General features: G+C 37.5%; 1 protein-coding gene across 8 annotated transcripts in view; it reads right to left on the bottom strand.

The window, feature by feature from the left end:
- Positions 1-22,364, bottom strand: part of spag9a (sperm associated antigen 9a) — a 46,778-nt gene that overhangs the window by 13,939 nt on the left and 10,475 nt on the right. For 6 of the 8 annotated variants that reach the window (XM_055194755.2, XM_055194759.2, XM_055194753.2 and 3 more), the window contains 15 exons: positions 21,171-21,330; positions 18,443-18,536; positions 18,053-18,174; positions 10,749-10,760; positions 9,879-9,936; positions 9,642-9,794; positions 8,925-8,982; positions 5,305-5,435; positions 5,064-5,120; positions 4,806-4,970; positions 3,817-3,946; positions 3,599-3,688; positions 972-1,124; positions 714-876; positions 379-600 (listed from right to left, as the gene is read on the bottom strand). In XM_055194755.2, coding sequence (XP_055050730.2) covers positions 379-600; positions 714-876; positions 972-1,124; positions 3,599-3,688; positions 3,817-3,946; positions 4,806-4,970; positions 5,064-5,120; positions 5,305-5,435; positions 8,925-8,982; positions 9,642-9,794; positions 9,879-9,936; positions 10,749-10,760; positions 18,053-18,174; positions 18,443-18,536; positions 21,171-21,330 — 1,768 coding nt within the window. The remainder of the gene's footprint in view (positions 1-378; positions 601-713; positions 877-971; positions 1,125-3,598; positions 3,689-3,816; positions 3,947-4,805; positions 4,971-5,063; positions 5,121-5,304; positions 5,436-8,924; positions 8,983-9,641; positions 9,795-9,878; positions 9,937-10,748; positions 10,761-18,052; positions 18,175-18,442; positions 18,537-21,170; positions 21,331-22,364) is intronic. The other 2 variants (XM_055194756.2, XM_055194760.2) reach the window with 1 other exon arrangement.

The raw sequence follows: 22,364 nt of genomic DNA, 5'->3' as shown, positions 1-22,364 counted from the left end.
GCCGTATACACCTAGGATGGCATAAGGGTGAGTAAATTATACACTTTTCCATAAGAAAATCATGCACTTTTGCATCATTTGGGATCAAAATCATCAATAAATGCATAAAAGTAAATGCAACCCAGCTAGAAAGTTTTGTTTTTCTTAAACCCAGAGTATAGTCTCTTTTTTACTTGCACAGCCTTGCAAAGTATCGTTTTTTGACTCATACGTGTACACAGATGTTCGATGCATGCTATGTGCCAAAATACAATGCATCTATGGGCTGCATACTACATTTCCCTGTAAGGCGCATGCGTGACCTACACGTACACATAATCTTGACATATTTAGAAAAAAGGCTCAGATACAATATATTTCTTATTCAAAACTTCTCACCACTGCCTTTGATGGGACTGTGTTCGGCTGACTGATCATTGGCCGCCAAGCTGCCCGTATGAGATCCTGCGCTGGACTCCTCAGCACTGCAGCCAACCGCTGACACGTCACTCAACACACCCTCGCTACCCTGAGAGCTGCTACTGGCTAATAAGATATCTGGCCCCGCCTCCAGGTCCTGCGGAATCTCTTCCCCTGCGGGATAATCTGTCTCCAGGACACCTGAAAGAAAATGACATTATAATGCCTTCATCTATCTATCTACAGCATCATCGTAATGTAAATGAATAAATAAATGTACAGTACAGTAAGAGGGGAGTGAATGTCTGACTGACCTGGTACACTGGCGATACACAGCACACACGAGTTACAGACGTAAAAACTATCGATCAGGTCCGAGGGCTGCGTCACATCCATGATCATCACTTTAGTGGAGGAGTGAGCACTCGTACAGATCCAAACCCGACTGGACATCTCCACTTGCTCCCGATCCTGCTCCTGTCAAAACACATACATCATCACCCGTGCATGCTCTCTTATTCTCAGACAGACTTTTTCACAAATAGTCTGGGTGACTTCAGGGAAAATCTTACTTTTTGCTGCTGTTCTGGCTGATCCAGGCTGCTCTGAGATCCTTTCCTCTGTTTGGAGGTCTCGGTCTCAATCGCAGACACCTCACCAGAAGCACCAGAGCCTCCATCACACAGCCGTCCACCTGAGACGTTCACTCCAGCTGCACACAATAACTACCAAGAGAACATTGGTTAAAGGGATAGTTCACCTAAAAATGACAATTCTGTCATCATTCACTCTTGTGTTGTTTCAAACCTGTATTTTAATTTCTTTGTTCTGATGAACACAAAGGAAGATATTTCGAGAAATGTTTGTTAACAAACGATCAGAGGCCCCATTGGCCTCCATAGTAGTAAAAAAAAATACTATGGAAGTGAATAGGGTTGGTTCACAAACATTCCTCAAAATATCTTCATTTGTGTTCATCAGAACAAAGAAATTAAAATACAGGTTTGTAAAACATGAGAGTGAGAAAGTAATGAGAAAATTTTCATTTTGGGTTGAACTGTCCCTCTAAGAAGATTTTATTCTCCACAAAAATATGTATGACCCTGCCTTTGAAAACCCAACTAAAATCTTTTTTTTGTAATTTTAAGTTTTTTATATAAAATTATCCTAAGTAATTTAAAGAAAATAACACTGATTTAAATGGACACTCCGCTTTTTTTTTTTTAAATATGCTCATTTTATTTTCTCCATGTGTGGGATAGATATTTTCAATTAAAAGTGTAATGTTTTGAGTTCGATAACGTTTGCTTTAACGTCTTTTTTACTTTCAGTTTAGGCGAGTTTTAAATGAGTTTGAAATTACGTGCTGTTCAGACTATTTCCTGTTTACCCATTAGAAGGCTTGTGACTGGGTTAAGAAAAATAGAGGTCATTCTATGCGACAACGCATTACTTTACGGAGAGCTTACGACCTACTAGCTACGTTCTGCCTTAAGAACAAATGGTGGTGCAACTGAATAAAGTAAAGAGTTAGTTATAAACTAGCTTGTAGTTACTGCCTCTAGTTTGGACTTTACATCCCAGTTTAAGTAAGAACTTACGAACGACTGGTGCAACCCTACCCCGATCTCCGGGTCTGGCGCTAGCACTTTTAGCATAGCTTAGCACAATCCATTGAATCTGATTACCTTTAGCATCACGCTAAAAAAGAACCCAAAATTTTTCCTATTTAAAACTTGACTCTTCTGTAGTTACATCGTGTACTAAGACTGACAGAAAATGAAAAGTTGTGATTTTCTAAGCAGATATGGCTATGAACTATACTCTCATTCTGGCGTAATAATCAAGGACTTTGCTTCTGTAACATGGCTGCAGGAGGTGCAATGATATTAATGAGTGCCCAAATAAAGTCCCTTTAGTAACTTTCAATGGCAGGGGACTATCTTCGGGGAGTGCGTAATATCACTACGCCTGCTGCAGCCATGTTACATCAGCAAAATAACTCTTTGGTTATATTTTAGCGCGACGCCAATGGTCCAATCAGATTCAATAGACTGTGCTAAGCTATGCTAAAAGCGGTAGCGCCAGACCCGGAGATCAGCTAAATGGACTCCAAAACTGTAAAAATGACATGTTTACCTCTAGGGGAGCTGGAAAATTAGTATATTTTCCAAAAAAAAGTGGATTGTCCCTTTAATATCGACAGAGTAAAGTCATATCAAAGATTGAAATGAATGTGAAATCAATGAATGAAATCAAACTTTAATGATCCTAATCTCATTATTAGATTATGAGACTTTTTACAGACAGGGTCACATTTGGTAAGTTTTGTCATAACACAAACTCAGCTCAAAAGTCAATTTGGCTGTAGTTGTTTGACCATCATAGTCAAAAATAGCTGGTTCACCAAAATCATAAAGCCTTCATATACTTCATAAATCAAGTGTGTTTTTATATTAATTTTATATTAGTGTTATTAGTACTTGGAAGGGATAGGTCACCCAAAAATTTAAATTACCCCATGATTTACTCACCCTCAAGCCACCATCGATGTAAAGTATATGATTATCTTTTTTCAGATGAACACAATCTGAGTTTTATTAGAAAATTTCCTGGCTTTGCCAAGCTTTATAATGGTGGTAAATGGTGCTTCTGACTTGAAGCCCAAGAAAAGTCCATGCATCGTTCACGGACGTAAACCACACAGCTTCAGAGGGTTAATAAAGATCTTCTGAGGACAATCAAAATGATTTTGTAAAAAATCAATATTTAAAACTTTATAAAATAAAATAACTAGCTTCCAGTAACGACTTCCAGAGTGCGTTTGACGTAGGATGTAGCGTACGAGATGTAGTGGCTTAGTGACGACCGTGAAAGCACAGAGACCAAAAGAAAATGCCAGTCAGGAAATAAAAATCTAAAACGGGGATTTTAAAACAAATTGGGGGGGGGCTAAAATCTGAAGCACCATTTACTACCATTATTGGAACATCCAGGACATTTTCTAATATAACTCAGATTGTGTTCATCTGAAAAAAGATAATCATGTACATCGAGGATGGCTTGAGGGTGATACGTTTTTTAATAGGTCTCTGCAAAACCGAACTGCTAACCATTATCATTTTTTTGATATGTTGCCATTATCAGGCTGTTTATACTTTATCTTTCCTTATTAAATTACACTCTTTCATGTTCTCACCTTCATAGAAGCATCTTTTTGTTCCAATGGCTTTAGACACACCGGCACAGGCAAATTCATCTTGCTCTCTGCATGACCACCATTGGCAACCTGTGAAAAACCGCAGAATAATATATTTACAGATAATGGGAATGGGTGTAATATGTGCAGATACAGTCACTTCCATTCAAAACGTAAAATCTGTAATGACACAGATGTAAATGTAAGGTGTTTCTCACCTTGTATTTGCCAGGTAAACTCCAGCCGTGTGCCGTCACCCGTCCATCTTCCTTCTGCATGTGAGCTTTTACATGCTGGTACTGAACTCGCTTCTGCTCCCGACGGGACAGAGGACCAGACGAGTCCATACTGAGAGAGAGAGAGGAAGAGAGAGAGAGAGAGAGACATAGAGGCTGTTTACACTTGGCATTAACATGTGTTTTCGTCGATCAGATCACAAGTGGACGACGTTAATGCCAGGTGTAAACGGTGTTCAAAACGGTTTGAGCTCGTCCACTTTCGACCACTTTCAACCACATCCAGAGGTGGTCGAAACCGCTTTCGATCGGATCGCTTTGGAGTTACGGAACGCACATGTGGTTGAATGCGTTCGAACAGCCACATGCGACTGCCTTCTCTCCGCCCATTTATCTAATCTGAGGTATTAAACACAAGTTTTACGTCTTTTTTGACTTCTGGCGTGAACGTTCAGTGAACAGCGCTATTTTTTGCCTTTCAATGATAAAACTAAGCGGCTGATGTCCGTAGATCCTATTTCATCAATTGCGCTGAAAATTCAATGTAAGCTCTTACATACTCATGTACAAAACACTGTGCAGCATGTTTACTTGCTAAACAAGCAGTGCACTCCGACATAATATTAGTTTGCGTCCATATAAACTCATAATTACTCCCGCTCGGGTTTGAATGACAGCAGAGAGACTAGCCCACCGTCTCACAGACCACCCCCTCATAGTATTCAGCACAGAAGCGGTCGAAAGTGGACAAAAGAGACGGATTTAAATACCAGGTGTAAACTTAATGTGTCTCTCTCGTCCACTTGTGATCCGATTGATGAAAACACATCTTAATACCAAGTGTAAACCGCCCCAGAGAGATGTTTTACGTTCGTAAACAGAATGTGGTTGTGATGCTGAGATTAGGGTACCAATGTGGAGAGGTTACTTAAAAAAGCAAAACAGAGCCACTCAATGCATTTCCTGCTTACTCTTCTTTCAGGAAGTCAAATGCTTTGGACTTTTCTCTGGGGAACTGGGAGAAAGTGTTGCTTTTCTTCATAATACTGGGCGGGTTGTACTTCACGTTGGCCGGCTGAGCCCTAGTCGTGTTGGTGGTCGTGGAGGAACTGGACGAACTGAAGAGGCGACTAAAGCTGCGGATGGGACACAAAGACAGGTGGATGAGAACAGAAGGGGTGTTTAAATGCATGTGTGTGTTCAGGATCGGTTGAGATACAAATGCTTACAACTGCCTGATGCTGGACCTCTTCTTCTCTGCTACTTCAGAGTTCTCCCTTGAAGCTCTGTAGATAAACAACACACATGACTGTAAGAGAGTCAAAAGCAAACAGACTGAGGCAGAGAAACCGATCCACTTTACTGACCGTGACCGACAATTAGTAGCACAACTGATCTCAAACCGAGCATAAAAAAGATATATTTATTAACATATTTATTGGGTACTCGATGAGTGTAATAATATTTTACCGGATCATTTCTGTCCATCTCACGGCCTCCTGCAGCTCCATCAGTCTCTCCTTGTACTGGTTGCGCTCCATCAGGACCCGAGCCATCTCCACCCGTGTGAATCTTCTCCTCTGAGCTGTAGGTACGTCGCTCTGCACAAAATCACACATTTCTACATTAACGAAAAGTCTCAAAAACTATTCATTTTTAACTTCTTCCACCCTGAAGCTATTTTGGGGATTTTCGCCTGGATTTGGCCTACCCAATTTCAAAAGCTTCCCATACCCACATGCAGAGGTTTACATACAAATGTTTGGTATCATTTTACAGGAAACCCTTTGAAATTACATAAAACACTGTTGAAAGTGCTAAACATGGTTGTATGTGATGTCAGTCCTCTAATAAACACAAAAATAAATAGGCGCTTTCTGATGTTTTTTTTCTAAAGTTTTTATTTAAAAGTGTATAACTCTGGCCCTGAGTGCCTCAGCTCCCTGCAGACAGTTATGTTTGATTCCAGCAATTGCCAGCTTACAGAGGAAAAAAGATTTTTTTCTCTATCATAATCTCTGCAAAAGTTATTTTACTCCAACTGATGGGAGGAATAATACCCTTTTTGTATACAATTTCTGCCTAAAAACATTTGAAGTGCTCCCATAACCACATACAGTGGAATAAATGCAATTGCTTTATATCATTTTAAAGAAAACCCTTTGAAGTTACATAAAAAGCTGCTGTTTGTGACAAATAGTGTTATTTATGTTGTTTTTTATATGATGAAACACCAAATTTTCTTTTTATATGTTGTAAATACTGCCTCTGATAGTGTATAACTCTGGTTCTGGGTGCTCTAGCAGACTGCAGACAGTTCTGGTTGTTACCAGCGGCAGACAGTAAACACCCAAAAAAAGAATGATCTCTTTATCATGTCGCATTCAAAAGTTATTTTCATTTTACTGAAGTGTCCGAAAATACATTTTTCATATAAATATTATTTTTTTGTTTTGGACATATAATAAATAACAAGGGATTATTCATGCACACAACCTAAGAAAATGCTGTGAATGGACTCATTTTTTAGAGTAGGACCTAAGAGAAAAGATGGTGTATCATTTGTGGCTATCTGTGCTATCTGAGGCAGTCCACACTCAAGTTTCACATAAACTTACAAAAGACGATTTTTTACCTTATTATTCATTCAACTATTGTTGGATATGTGTTGATAATAGGACAAAAATAAGGCTGTAGCCTTATTCCTGAGAATGAGAGCTTTCGTTTGATATAAGACTTGCCCATGTTTGTAATATTTGAAAAATATGAAATATGTGAATATTAAATTATATACAAAATTATGGGGGGGGGTGATAGTGTAAATTAAGTGTAAATAACTTTCTTACAGTAAAAGATTTCTCAAAGTGATGCATATCTGGAGAAAGTAGAGAGTCTAAGCTTTCAAACAGTATCTCATATGTGTTACTGGAGTCCATGATGGACCATTAAAGATTAAAAGAATATTTTATTTGAGTCAAAATACGAAATTTTGTACCCGGGACTGGGTCCTCAGGGTTTAAGAGGTTGGTATACTGATAAAATATTTTTAAATCATATGTGAGGAACTAATTGAATAGTTCATACCGAAATGTTTTGAAATACGCAATCACCTATCAGGTTTGAATTAAATCAGAGTAAAAACACTTTAATATTTATTAAAGGTCACCTAATATGGCACTTTAGTCTCAGGTGTCCCCAGAATATAAAGTTTCAGGTACAAATATCTATAGATCATTCAATATACCATTTTGAAAAAGCCAATTGTTGGGTGTGCAGGAAAAAGTGTCTCTTTAACACTTTCCCCGCCAGTGTTTTTTTTTAAAAAAAAGTTGCCAGCCAGCACCAGTATTTTTTATGATTTTCACAAAAATTGAATGCCTTCCAGAAAATGTTCTTCTTTAAATATATAAACATGCAATATATCAAATAAAACGCTTTGCTTTCAAAAAATAATAAACAAACAAAACAGGAAAAAAATGTTTCATCCTATCTATATTTTTTTTCCTGCTTATATGCTCTTAAATAAGAGTATTTAAAAGAAAAAAAATACATTTTAGCAAAAAGCTAAAAAAAAAATTTGCTTTTTTATGAAGGAATTTTGTTAGAGATCAGATTCGGAACGATTATCAAAACATACACAGCGTTTAAAATGAGTAAATAACGTTTTGGCTTCAGTTTATTCATAAATTCGGTCTAATGGAAAATCGCGGTATTGCAGTTTAACATAAAAATTCATCAGGTACACGTTTTATTTATGCAAATGTTTTCTCTTAATTGACAAGATAAGGGGAGAGTTAAAAAGCACCTATTATGCAAAATCCACTTTTACAAGGTGTTTAATATAAGTGTGTGTTGGCAGTGTGTGAACACAACCACCCTACAATAAAAATCCACCCTTAAATCCATATTAAACCAAAGCAGTCTCATTAGACATGCTGTTTTAATTCTTTTGTTAATGTGACATCACACTGATGAAGGCCTACCCACAGCCACTGACTGACAGTCCTGCATTACCATAGTTTCTGCCCTCAGCAAGTTGTACGCTATCTGTCATATCTCAATAGTAAGATACTATTGTCTCAAACCAGATTTATTTTAACAGAAAGTGCTTACTGTCTTTTTTGGAAAGAGAGTGAGGAGCAGTACCTCATTTGCATTTAAAGGTACAGACACAAAAACAGGGTAATTTTGGACATGTTATAATAAATGATCTGTGGGGTATTTTGAGCTGAAATGTCACAGACACATTTTGAGCATACCTGAGATGGATTTTAAATCTTGTAAAAATGGGCATAACAGCTACCCTTTAACTCTTTCCCTGCCATCGACGAGTTATCTCGTCAATTCGCAATACCGCTATTATCCACCAGGTGGCAACTTATAATACCCGGAAGTATCACCTAAGGACAAACAGCTGTATGTCCGTCTAAGTTTTGAGGATCGCTCGGCATCTGATAAAAAGTCCTTTACAAAAATGGAATTATCTCAGCTTTTTGCGCAAAATTTTGTATTTTTGAAGAAACCTACCCATATTTGAGAGGTGATAAAAAGAGAACTAATGAAGGTTGGATGAAATGTTTTTTTGTTTGTTTGTTTTTTAAAGCAAAGGGTCTGTTCTTTCATTTAATATATTGTATGTTTATATATATTTAAGAAGAGCAATTTCTGGGAGGCATTAAACTTTTGTGAAAATCATGAAAAATGCTCACGGGGAAAGAGTTAAATGCAAATGAGCTGCTGTTTTCCTCTCTGTTTACTGTTATCTATACAAAAAACATACAGTTTTTTATAAGACCTTGTTCATTACTTTATTGTTCATAATGAATAACGTAAAGAAGATTTAAAAAATTGTGATCTAAGTGTGGTCTTGGGACGGTTGTGGGCGGAGCCTGTGCAAAGTGACATCAGTTTGCTCAGAAAACGCTTACAGCTTGTCCCATGAAACGGGGATTTTTAGAAAAATGAGTGTGCAGATTTTTATCATGACAGGGTGGTTGTGTACACCTTTAAACTGGGAAAGTGTATCAGTAGCACTACAGAGGTCATGGGTTTATGTATGGTGTATTTACGTCTTACATATCAATACTCACCTCATCATCTTCTTTATTGTTATTATTCTGTTTGGCTTCTTCTGTCTCTGCTTTCACTCTGTATTACACAATTATTTTAGTCATTTTCTGCACTAGGCAAACTAATCACACAGGAAAAATAAAAACAAGTCCAAGAGATAAACATTCAGTGAAAACACTCTTAAGGGGGTCACACACCGGACGAGAATTGCGGTGTGAATGTACGTACACCGGCAGCGCCTGGCGGTGGCTGTCGGCAGCTGTCCGCTGTGACTCTGATTAACATTGGCTGCTAACGTATATTAGCATCAATTTGCATTTTGGAGTAGGCGCTATCTGACTAAGCTCGCGCTATTTAATGTGCACTTCCAGGGCCTATACCATGAAGCTGGTTTAGTTGGTTAGCCAGCTTTGTTTAGGATTAGTTTGTTCAAATCCTGGGTTTTGGGTACCATGAAAATAGCTTTTACCAACAAAGCCTGCACATTGGCTTGGTTTTGTCAACCTGAAACTAATCCTGTAACCCTGAGTTTGTTTAGCCATTTTCATGGTACGGGCCCCCAGTGTACAATCCCCCGGTGTATCCTAGACGTGACGTGGCGCTTCTCGTCCAGTGTGCGACCCCCATTTCTGTAGTTTACTGTTATATTAATTAATTTTAAAAAGCTTGATGATTATCATAGCACTTTATTGCTAAAGTCTGTGTTACTAAAGAGTTTAGATAAAACAATGACTGACTTTTTGAGTTCCTCCTCAAACTCTTTGTTCCTCTCCTCTAGTTTGGCTTTGGCCTGCAGAACGGCATCAAGTTCCCCCTGCAGGACCTCCTTCTCACAGGAGAGCTCATCCACACGGGCGATCAGGTCGTTCGTCACCACGTTCAAAGCATTTCTTTACACACAAGCACAAAAAAACACGTTTACCAAACAATAAAGAGATATAGCAAAGAGCACAAAAGTAAATAATCATGCTTACTTCGTCTCTAACAATTTCACGTTTTCCTGAATTAGGTTCTCCACTTCTCGACCCATGCCTGCAAAATACAACATCGTAAAAATCGAAAAACGCTGAATGACGCAGCCTCATCACAACGATGAAACTGTCCGACATGACTGAGATGATTTTATGTGCCCTGTGCTTTTAGGTTAGACAGGTAGAAATGGAAAAGCCGGCTGTTTGGTCTTACCAGGCAGACTCGGGTGTGAGAGCGCATGCACTGCAGGTGTTCGACAGAGAGACAGACACATGAAGAGTGAAACAGGAATGGACAGCTGTGAGGTGAGAGTTAACAGGTCACAAAGACCAAGAAATACTGGGAAGACTGGAAACCACTGACACATCAGCAAGATCAGCTGGACTAACATGTATACACTATTAAAAAATAAAGGTTCCTAAATGTCTGGATGTATGGTTCAAGAACTTTTAAAGGATTATTCAAAATATGACCCCATCTTATACAAGAAGTTTATGTCTTTCTTTGTTCAGTTGAGAAGAAAAGTATTTTCTTTAAGAAAAAGGATTTTCAGTTGACTTTAGTGGACCTCAACAGTTTACAGTTTCAATGCAGCTTCAAATGGCTCTAAATGATCCTATTCAAGACATAAGGGTCTTATCTAGCAAAACAATCATCATTGGCCATATTTGACCTAATCATGGGTTTAAACGATCTAGCATGGTTGGATTTGTCCACATTTTACAAACAGCCCAGTATGTTTTAGAGTGTATGTGTTTTAGTTAAAGGGTCAAGTATGTAATGTAAAATGAATGAAAGATTTTGATATAGGAAGGATGCTATAAAGAAATATAGATGTTGAGGAGAGAAGGTAAGATAGACATCATACACACCAGAGTACTCCACTGCGGTTAGAGGACAGAACAGCAGAACCGGGCAGAGAGAAATACGGGTTTAGTTTTACATGCAAAACAGAGCATCATGGGACTGTGCCAATAGTATCATCTCATTAAGACAACAATCACAACACACATGCTCAGTTTTAGTAATGCTTCTTTAAACCAAGTGTCAGATATATATATATACCTTAAAAAAACATATATGACAGTGAAAACTGCTTTGTGTTATTTGTGTAGTCACTCTTAGAAATGATGTGTAAAAAATCTTTTTGTGTTAAGCTTTTAACACTTTATGTGTAATTTTAATACATTATGTGTCATTTTGTGTTGATTTTGTGATAAAATATCCATTAAGGTTGCAGCGGTATAGGGCTTATTCGCAAACACCGGAAGTCGCTAGCCGCGGCCATCTTGTTGACATGACATCTGTCCTGCCATGTGTCCTGCCCCTAGCCGCACATAGATTTGAGTCGAGGGGAGCAGTAGCCTAATGGCTTAATCTCGTCTGTATTAAGAGAAGATGAGCTTGATTATTGTAGAACAATATAAAATAGACCCAATAGCCTTAAGTAAAGATCCGTCCTTATTGCCAGCCGTAACTTATCCGGATATTTATAACTATATCGTTCATACAGTATCCGCATTCATCATACAAGCACTGAAGCGCCGTTCACATTATAACTATAACGATAACTATATCATTGTCCACATCACCAAACAATACGTTTATGCTAATTCGCTCACGGCACTCGCGCAAATCACTTGCCTTTAATATTGCTTGTAATAAAAACTCAACACGCTGCGTTTCGAGTAACTCTAAACACTGAATCTAATAGTTTGTGTAATCTCTTACCTTTTGGCATAACAGTTAGTTAATGTAAAAAATTAAAAAGCATTATGTAGTCAATTTTCACAGCATCTGGAGGTAATCTAATGTTATAGACCTCAGCAATGAGCTTCACTGTCATTTTAAGTGGCCGTGCACTTGAAGTTCAAATAGATTTTAATGCTATCAATGGTTTATCCTTCATCAGGTGGGAAAATCGCTCAGAAAGTGATCCCAATGATGTCGTTCATTGTATCTGTATCGTTATAGTTTTGGTGTGAGCTCCGCTATTCGTTTTATTAATATAAAACGATTTTCAAAACTATGTGAACGGCCCTTAAAGATACAATTTGTATTTATGTGCCGAAAGATGGCGCCAGATCAAACAAAAACAATGATGTTGTTTACTGACGCTCTGAAGCAGCGTGGAATTATGGGATTTGTAGTCTTTAACTTTAGCCATCAATCAGACGAGAACGAGAAATCACGTTGATGGATAAGGTAATCAAGTCTTATAAATGTTGCGTTTGATGACATCGTTTATTTCATTATGTAAGTTTATATGTGATGTTCAAAACGAAATTGTTAGTCATATTGATATTACAGTATAAGTCCAAATTCGATGGTAAACACAGCTCAGAGTTAAGTTTTCAAATTACAATCTACAATGATTTTTCACATAATGTATTGACAGTACAAATCTTATTGTGAAGTGTCTTAAAATGACCATTTATATTGCTGTACAATTCCTTTTGATGTTCATATCGTCCGCGGGAAGACGCGCTGATTACAGTCTACACACTAATGTTGTGATCAATATAATATCATACGTTTTTTGAAGGGTTACGAATCAAAACAACTCACCCATCGCGTAAAACACAAGCAGGATCAGAATCTCGGTCTAGTTAAATGTTGTCGTGAAGCTCTCTCTATCCAGATAATGCAACACCAAATTGATCCTCCCTCGTTTCGTTCCAAACTCTTCTTGGGTCGTTTGGTTGGCCCGTCCGCTTACAGGAGCTGACACAACCAGCGGCAGACGGTACAGAGATATCCATAAGTCCATAAGCAAGCGCATAGTTCCGCATTTGTCCACAACACTGGCTGCGTCCGAAAACTCAAGGCAGTGAGGACTGTGAGGACTTGTGGCCTCGCTGCCTCATGAGGACATGACTTCGGACTCGGAGGCCTGAAGGCCGCTCAGAGAAAGGCTTTCCGACGCACTTCAAAGGCAGCGTGTTTGAAATAAAAACAGAGAGCGCCTTTGTGATAACTAATCACATATTTGAAAACTACAATACTAATTTCTCGATAGAAATGCAATTAAAATGCTTAAAAAGTGAAAATATACGTTTATTTTCACTAAATTTGTGCTCCAGCCGCTTCCTTGGCCGCCATTTTATTTTTTCGAGCTCGACCACTGTTCTCATGTGGTTTACGTCAGTAAAGGCGGTGACAAAGGGTCACATGGATATTAACGTCATTGACAGGAGACTGCACTGCCCCGTGTCAATGTTTTGAATGGAAATTTTCTCACGATTTACAAGTAGTAGAAAACATTACAGATATTGATAGTAATCAGCTGGACAAAATATATAACACTGGCCTAGTGGTTTTTGGAGATTTTACTGCAAATATCTTACAAATTGCACCTTTAATTCCCTACCTAGTATCAATGCCAGACCTATTATGTTAATATAGTTATTAATACTAATTTAATAACACTCTCAATTTATGGCATCCTATTTGAAAGAGCAGTTTCAGCCACTGCTTACATATGCGATCAAATTATGGGGACAGACTTTGCTGTGAGCCTATATCCCTAACGTTACCTGTAGTAAAATGATGGGGACAGACTTTGCTGTTGGGAGTCTCTCCTTCGCTGGTTCAACTCCTCTCCTTTCATGTTTTCTGACAGTCGGTATCGCATAAAAAGTAATTCCGGGGTCTTTTTGCTGTTGTTAGAACATCCGTGTATTACACCACACACCATCGCGCGGTTTTAAAAAAAATTACACCGATAATACCATGTATAATACCCACGCTGCCTCGCTTGTCAATTGACAGACTGACAGTTTTATGTCAACAATATGGCCGCCGCGAACATTGATGACGTAGATCGAATAAGCCCTATTTGAAAGTTGAGTCAGAGTGGGCGTGGTTTCGGCACTGACAGTGGACACGCCCCCAGCATTTGAGAGCATAGAATACTGCTTATTTTTCAGAGAATTTTGATAACTTATTTTATTTACTTGGCGTTTTTTATCATTCAGATTTGGGTGGGTGGTAATAACACTTTTTTCTGTGGTGACAAACATATTTAATATCCGAGTTTACATCAGGACTTTACATTTGAAAAATTGACTTGTATGTACACCCCTTGAGTTTTACATAAGGGTTTGTTTCTGTTTATAATGAAAATTCAAAAATGTGTAATTATTGCATCATTAGAGAAAGTTTATAATTCAGATTATTTGCTTACTTTAGGAGCATGTCCTATTGGTTCACAGCTGAATCTCATGTTTATTTTATTACCTGCTTCTGATTTCATAACCCATAATAGTGCCTTGTATAACACAAAATGTGTTGTTTCAATAATAACAAAGAGACGGGTGGATTCTGGGACAATGCATTTAGTGTGTTGCCCCAGAATCAACACTAATGTGATGTTTTTAACACATCCGTTCTAAGAGTGTATGGTTAAATGTTGACATGTCATAAGTATTGCCATTATTCACCAAACTAAACAGTTTTTAATTAAATTGTTGGCCATGTTGACCTTCATTGAATAAAAACATTCATATTTAAATGTGACCCTTGACCACAAAACCAGTCATAGTATGTAGCACTGGTATATTTGTAGCCAACAATACATTTTATGTGTCAACATTATCAAAAATCATTAGGATATTAAGTAAAGATCATGTTCCACGAAAATATTTCTTACCGTAAATAGATAAAAAATGTACTTATCATTAATGTTATGTGTTGCTAAGGACTTCGCTTGGACAATTTTAAAGGTGGGGTGCACGATCTCTGAAAGGCGAAGTTGATATTTGAAATCACCTAAACAAACACGCCCCTACCCCAATAAAATCTGGACCTTTTTTTGATAGACCCGCCCCACACATACACAACCCAGGTAACAATGTTGGTTAGTAGGAACCAAGGTTATAATCGTTAACGAAAACGAACGAAAAAACGAAAACTAGGTGGGAAAAAACATTAGCGTTAACTGAAATAAAAATAAAAATGAGTCATTACAAAAAAACGATAACTAACTAAAACGGTAATGTGTGTCTGGCAAAACTAACTAAAATAAAATAAAAATAAAGATTAAATGTCCTTAGTTTTCGTCTTTGTCTTTTATAGAGCAAATAACGCTTCAAATTCCTTTCCATGCGTCTCTCACTCACGCGGTGTCACATACAGATTCGCGAATTAATGACTCGTTTAAGTTGATTCCTTACAAGGTGTTGCAAATAAATGAGTCTTTTGAGTCGATTCTTTACAAAGCAAACGGGCCAAACGTTTTGAATTGGTTGGCGAATCAGTTTAAATGAATTGTTTAGATCGCTGCAACAACTGAATCGTTTGATGCGGTTTTGCTTGTGTCTAGAAACACGCAGAACATAAAGAATGTTGTATTACGTGAATATGAATTTACTAATCTTTTAACTAAAAGCTAAACTCCACACGTGTACCCGCCATTATATACGCGCGACCTGCTGTTCGTCGTCAGAAACATTTGAACGCACGCAACCTCCAGAAGCACTGTGAACACGTGACTGAATGAAGAAAGTCCATCGATGATTGACATCTGATTCGCTGTCTACTGTACTGTAAGTGCTTCTCACAACACACACACACGTGACATGAGATTCACAACATAAGAAAACATGAGTTATTTTCTAAAATCAGTTTGTATTTCATGTAAGTGTAAACTGTCGATGACCATGTTAGGAGATTCGCTGAGTGAACTTTAATATGCATAACTGAATGCAAAACACTGTCGGTTTACTTGTCTGATATTTCAGCTATAAGCTGTATACATCAACATTAAGTTTTCAGACAAACAGGCAAAAATCCTCAGTTTGCTGTGGAGTCAAGAAGTGTCTAAACATTAAAAGATAAACAGACAAAAGTACAGAAATGTCACCTGTTTTAACATGCACACTATTCCAACTCAATAACACAACACGTTTGTATTTTAATACTATCTAATGTGGCCACGTTGAGACCATTAACTCAGAAGTGTTCAAGTGAACTGTGTCCTAATGCATTAATTGTTCACACGTGTAGTATCAGTTTAATCCATTTCTTTTGAGTTTTGCATTTGGGTACAACATACAAGTCAGCATTAAAGGCTGTTTTTCTTTGTTGTTAAAGCATGTATGTGTTGAAACATAATCAAAGGTTGATCAAATGTGACTTCTGTACTTCTGACACACTGATATTCATCTTACCAATTTTTGGTCTCCACAGCAAACTTTTGTCTTTACTGTCCTGATACTTATGGTATGGTGCACTGTATACTGTGTGTGCATGTATGTGTGTATTTTTTTTCTCAAGAGTAACTACTAACTCGCTACTTGAGTATTTATTTCTTTAGATAACTTCGTTTCACCTCTGGTTATTTGTCATGGTCTTGTCTCAGACTGCGGTCTCTGACATTCTGACAGAAATGTCTTGTTGTGGCTTAAAAATGGGTTGAATACATGCGGTTCATGTATGTCTTCTTTAGTCTGTTGGCACTTTAACTTTTTTACTGGCACACATCACATTTTGCACTTACTGTGGAGTGTTGAACTTGAGACTGTTTACATATTTGTGCCCATATGTACATTTTATGTACTGGTTTTATTTTTGAATTAATATTTTCTAAAATTGAATGATGTTTTTGTTGAGTTAATATTACACAATTCTTTTTCTGACCTTTTTGAATCTTGCCCCTGACAAATAACCTAAATTATGAAAAAGACTAAAACTAACACTAAAACTAATAAAAACTAAACTAAAACTAAGGATTTTCAAAAAATAAAAACTAAACTAAACTAGCAAACCCACTTCAAAAACTAATTAAAACTAAACTGAATTTGAAAACAAAAAGTCAAAACGAAATAAAAATAAAAACTAATGAAAAATGCAAAACTATAATAACCTTGGTAGGAACACCCCTTACTGCTGATTGGCTACAAGTGTGTTTTGGTACTCGGCGTGACTCCCTTTTTCAAAAATCATGCACCCCGCCTTTAAAGGTGATTTTCCTCAATATTTCAGTTTTTCAAATAGTTGAATCTTGGCCAAATATTGTCCTATCATAACAAACCATATGTCAATGGAAAGCTTATTCATTTACCTTTCAGGTGATGTATAAATCTCTATTTAAATGGCACCGATTTCATTGCTAAACATGTTATTTTGTGTATATGGTATAATAAAATGTGTTCGCGTGGTTTATGGTTAAAAAAACACATTATTTTCCACATACCGTACATTTTTGTAGCTCCAGATTTCCCTCTCAAGTAGAGCCCTGCACGGGCCTGAAATCTAGGCCCTGACCCGCCCTTGGCCCGAGACGCTTAAGCCCTAGCCTAGAAAGGGAATCCCGGAAGGTGATGCCGTCACGTTATTCGCGGATCGGCAGGATCATGCCGCTTCTGGACGGTAAGTACTCAATTTTTTTCCAATTTTTAAACCATTGTCGCTTGGGGTTGGGGTTAGACTTGGGGTTTGGATGTCAGTTTAAGTATTGGTTTATACTTTTTGTCTTCTGATTTTTAAGCCATTGTTGGTTGGGGTTATTGTTAGAGTTGGGTTTGGATTAGGATGTAATTTTATGAACAGAAAGTCGTTCTAACCCCAACCCCAAGCGACAATGGTAAAAAATTTGGAAAAGAGGTTGAGTGGTTGCCGTCCAGAGGCGGCATGATCCTGCCGATCGTCGCGTGACGTGGCGGCATCGCCTTCCGGGATTCCCTTTCGTCTGTGTCTGACGCTGGGGGATTGGCATGAAAGCAACGGAGTTCCCATTTCGTCGATATAGTGACGCATAGGGGCACCCTTCGCGTTTTCATAATGACGCTGAAGGCGTTTGAACATGCTTCAGATTTTGACGCCTGGGTTGTCCAAAAAAGAGATTTACGTTGGGGACGATAACTCGCGTCATTGTTCACTTTGGGGTTTGTACCTTTTGCATATTGTAAAAATTTACTAATACACACTTACACAACAAAATGTTGAATCAGATAATTGGTGCTCTTTAAATATTATGACTAGTTTCGTGGTCCAGGGTCAAAATAAATATAAACAATTTTTGTTATTTCAAATAAGTTCACTTATTTCTTGCTTTATCTAATTCCTGATTATTGTGACATCTATACACATGTGGCAATATGAATGGCCTTCTCTATTAGCTCTCATATATGTATAACGTTTATGAAATAAGTATCAGTAATATTAACACACATACCCAACAGATCCGCTCCTTCATCCACGTCTCCGATCAAACCTGTGCCTGCAGACGATACCTCTTCAAACAGAGATTCTGTGTTCCGATCAAATGCCTTGTTTTCAATGCCTCGGGTCGGAGTGCTTCAACACATCGTAAACACCTCACATCATTCAAACATGCTTTAGTAATGTGACGTATCTGTTGCCTTTACTACTTCATTTGGGAGATTAATTACTTTATTCTCATTTTTAACATCCAAGCAAACTAACGCTGACTACAGCTATATCTCCAAACCTATTACCACACACACCTATGGATAGCCAAAAACTGCTGTGTAGGCAGGCAGCCCACTATATTTTTAGGCACAGTCTATCTCTTTGATTTAATTTGATGGCTGTTGTTTGTTACCTTGACCCTTTGTATCCACTGAGGTCCATGCCCAGTTCTGGGGTGGATTCAATGATAGCCTGAACATCTGACTTCTCTTCTGTATCAGCCAGACCTTGAAAATAAAGCATCACAAATATGTCTGTTAACCTGTATTATAATGTATGCATGTTACAGGGATTAATCGTCATATTTAAAAGGTGATCTGAACTAAAGGAAACACACATGATAATACTGTAAGCATCTACAAAAAGATATACACTTTCTGACAAGCTTCACAAAGTTCAACACATGCATGTTTATTTGTTCAGTATTTAGGCTAACTAAATTTTGCTTTAAGCTATAAATAAAAGTGTGCGACACATTTTAGCACGTTAAAATCCATTTGGCAGATTCTGTCTGAACTTGCCCATTATTCACAACAATATATCAACACACACACACACGTAAGTCAAGATCTTACATCACAGACACAACGCAAACTGACTTTAGTTCACTTCTATTTTTCTGTGTGGCAGGGAAAACAATGTATAGTTGCTGTTTTGCACAAAATGTTGCCGTTTTATAGCACTTTTGGTTTAACATTATGAAATTTAGTATAATTTTAAGATTTGAGTAAGACTTTACATTAAGGTTGCATTAAAGAACATTATTAAATGCATTGGCAAACACTGAACAATACTTCTATGGCATTTTTTAATCTTTGTTCAAGGTAATTTCAGCATTTACTAATACAATTTTAAAATCAAAAGTTGTATCTGTTAACATTAGTTAATGCACAATGAACTAACATGAACAACATATAACATTAAAGGTTCACCTAAAAAAAATTATTCTGTCATTATTTACAAACCTGTATAAATGTCTTTGTTCTGCTTAACACAAAGGAAGATATTTTGAGCAATTTTTGTAACCAAAATCGTTTATGAGCACCATTGACTTCCATAGTATTTTTCTTTCTTCCTATAGAGGTCAATGGTGCTCATGTTTCCTGCCTAAAGGGATAGTTCACCCAAAAATGAAAATAATGTCATTAATGACTAACCCTTATGTCGTTCTAAACTCGTAAGACCTCCGTTTATCTTCGGAACACAGTTAAAGATGTTTTATATTTAGCCTGAGAGCTTGCTGACCCTCCATTTGAAATCTATGTACGGTATACTGTCCATGTACAAAAAGGTAAAAAAAAAATCATCATAGTAGTCCATGTGACATCAGTGGGTCAGTTAGAATGTGTTGAAGCATCGAAAATACATTTTGGTCTTCTCTTTTGGTTCTGTTGTGAAGTTATGTGACTACAGTGACGCGGCTGACGTGTTATGTGGTGCGCCCCAGCGTAGGGTTTTTTTTGTGCGCCCGAGCTTCGTTTACAGCCTAAAGCCGAAAGTATACTATGGACGTCCGCGTATGCGCGCTGTCCGCATGACGTCATTTTCGTCATCAGGAGGGTCCGCGGCCCAAAATTTGAGACCGAGTGGACAGTGCGCGTACAGTCCGCATACAACAGCGCATGCGCGTGAAAATATTTAGACAGGACACTCCACTATTAACAATTATACAAAGGAAATAGACAGCATTTGCACACACACTATCGTTTTTCTTCTTTAACTTTTACTTCCAAGAACAGAAAGCTCTGGAGCGTGTTTGTTGCCATGGTTTTTTATTCCTGTTCTTTGTTGTTTGCTAAACTGTGTTTGCAATGGTGAATCGGTTACTTTTCTTCACATATCCTAATGTTTTAATGTACTGTAAATGTCGCCAAATCAGCGCTGCCCTGACGGCCTGGTAGAGTAATAATTTGAATAAGAAATCATTTGTATTGCGTATAGTTTCGAACGCGGCCATCCGTGTGTAGCCGCGGGGAGTATACTCGAAAAGCTGCGTGGACGCGCGCGCGAGCCGGACGCGGAAAAAAGGTATACCCCGGCCTTTAGGGAGACGCACGCTGTAAAAAACTTCACAAACATGTCTGAGGATAACACGTCATTCACGTCACTGCAGTCACGTGACTTTAGTCTCGCGCATGCGCTTCACAAAAGAACCAGAAGAGAAGACAATGCTGAATAAAGTCGTCATTTTTGTTATTTTTGGACCAAAGTGTATTTTCGATGCTTCAACACATTCTAATTGACACACTGATGTCACATGGACTACTTTGATGATGTTTTTATTACCTTTCTGTACATGGACAGTAAACCGTACATAGATTTTCAACAAAGAATCGACAAGTTCTCGGACTAAATATAAAACATCTTAAACTGTGTTATGAAGATGAACGAAGGTCTTACGAGTTTGGAACAACATGAGGGTGAGTCATTAATGACATCATTTTCATTTTTGGGTGAACTAATCCTTTAATGACAAATATATTCCTTTGTGTTCAGCAAAACAAAATGTATAGCCAATGTATACTAATGTATAGAAAAGTATAAATGTATATATTGACAGAATTGAAATTTTGTCTAAACTATCACTTTAAATGTGTAGCGGAGGATTTTCTCGAATTATAGAAAATAACCGCCTTCACTTTTTTGAAAAATGCAATTGCGCAACACTCCTGATTGACAACTAGGAGGACCAATAGTCTTGATGATCCACCCGGAAAAAGAAAATCCTCCGCAATACCTTTAACACAAATTAATAAATGCTGAAAAACTATACTGTTAGCTTATATTAGCTAATGCACTTGTGAACAAAATGTTATCAAGATGTATTATATTTTTTTTGCCACTGCAAAGGAGATACTAACCTGCAGAGACTGACCGAGTACCAGGAACTGCCTGAACCTCTGTATTCTTCCACAACCCATCACCATCCTCTCGCTGGGAGTCCAGGGCCAGGTCAGAGGCCGTGGTGGACATGGGTGTAACAGATTTTGACCCTCCCTGGCTGTGATCAGACAGCTCGTCCTGAAATCATTCATTTACTTAAGGTCAGAGGTCACAAAACAGATCTTATCAAAACATAGAGGGGTATAGGGAATAATAATTCAGCCCAAGCCAAACTGAATTAAGACCAACAAGCATTAGATGCACATACTGTACATACACACAACAAACACTATGAACAACAACAACAGTAACTGCTAAAATGGCTGTAGACATCAATCTGAAATGAATTAGGCGTCAAAGGCCGATGTCAATTCAGGCTAAAGGAAAACTAAAAACTATAAGAAAAACACAAAAAGATTCAATACTAAGAGAAAAGTGATGCACAGATACCAAAGCTGGATATCACAACTATCACAAATACACAATGCAACAAAAATACATTTACACATTTAATTCACCCCAAATAATAAAGCAAATATCATTTAGGATGGAAGCGGTCAAAAATACAGAATTGAAATAAATGCAGTGATTGATAGAAAGAAAACTACTAAAACAAGTGTTGGGATAGTTTGTTGCAAAACAACCGTATTACGTAACAACGTATTTTTTACATTTATATAAACTTTAAATAAATTTTGAACATTGCATGTTCCATAATTATAGTTTTTAATTTTTTTTATTTATATTTAGCAAAGTAAATAAGCTTTGCATTGATGGTTTGTTACTACAGAACAATATTTGGCCATGTGGTGTAATAGTTATTACAGATGCAACATTTTTCAACACTGGTTACAATACAACTATACTATGACTGTATAGATTGTATAACAACTAAAGACTAGTAATACTATAAACTACTTATAATAAACATCTAGGAAAGAGTGAATGAATAATGAAGCATGGAGTAAAGCTCAAATGCCACTATTCATTAGCTGTATGCAACCATATCCTAAAGTATCAAAATATTGGATCTTTCATAACTATTTGTTTTATACAAATTACTCTTGACATCCCGAATAAAGTAACCCCCCATATAATTGTAGTTGCATCCAACTAAGACTAATAATTTGTGAATGTGGATATGAAATGTCTTTGATAGTTAGTGAATGGCA

This window comes from Misgurnus anguillicaudatus, chromosome 19 (assembly GCF_027580225.2).
Source record: "Misgurnus anguillicaudatus chromosome 19, ASM2758022v2, whole genome shotgun sequence".
In the NCBI taxonomy this organism is placed as follows: domain Eukaryota; kingdom Metazoa; phylum Chordata; class Actinopteri; order Cypriniformes; family Cobitidae; genus Misgurnus; species Misgurnus anguillicaudatus.
The sequence above is the reverse complement of the archived record's forward strand: the minus strand, read 5'-3'. Positions and strand labels throughout refer to the sequence as shown.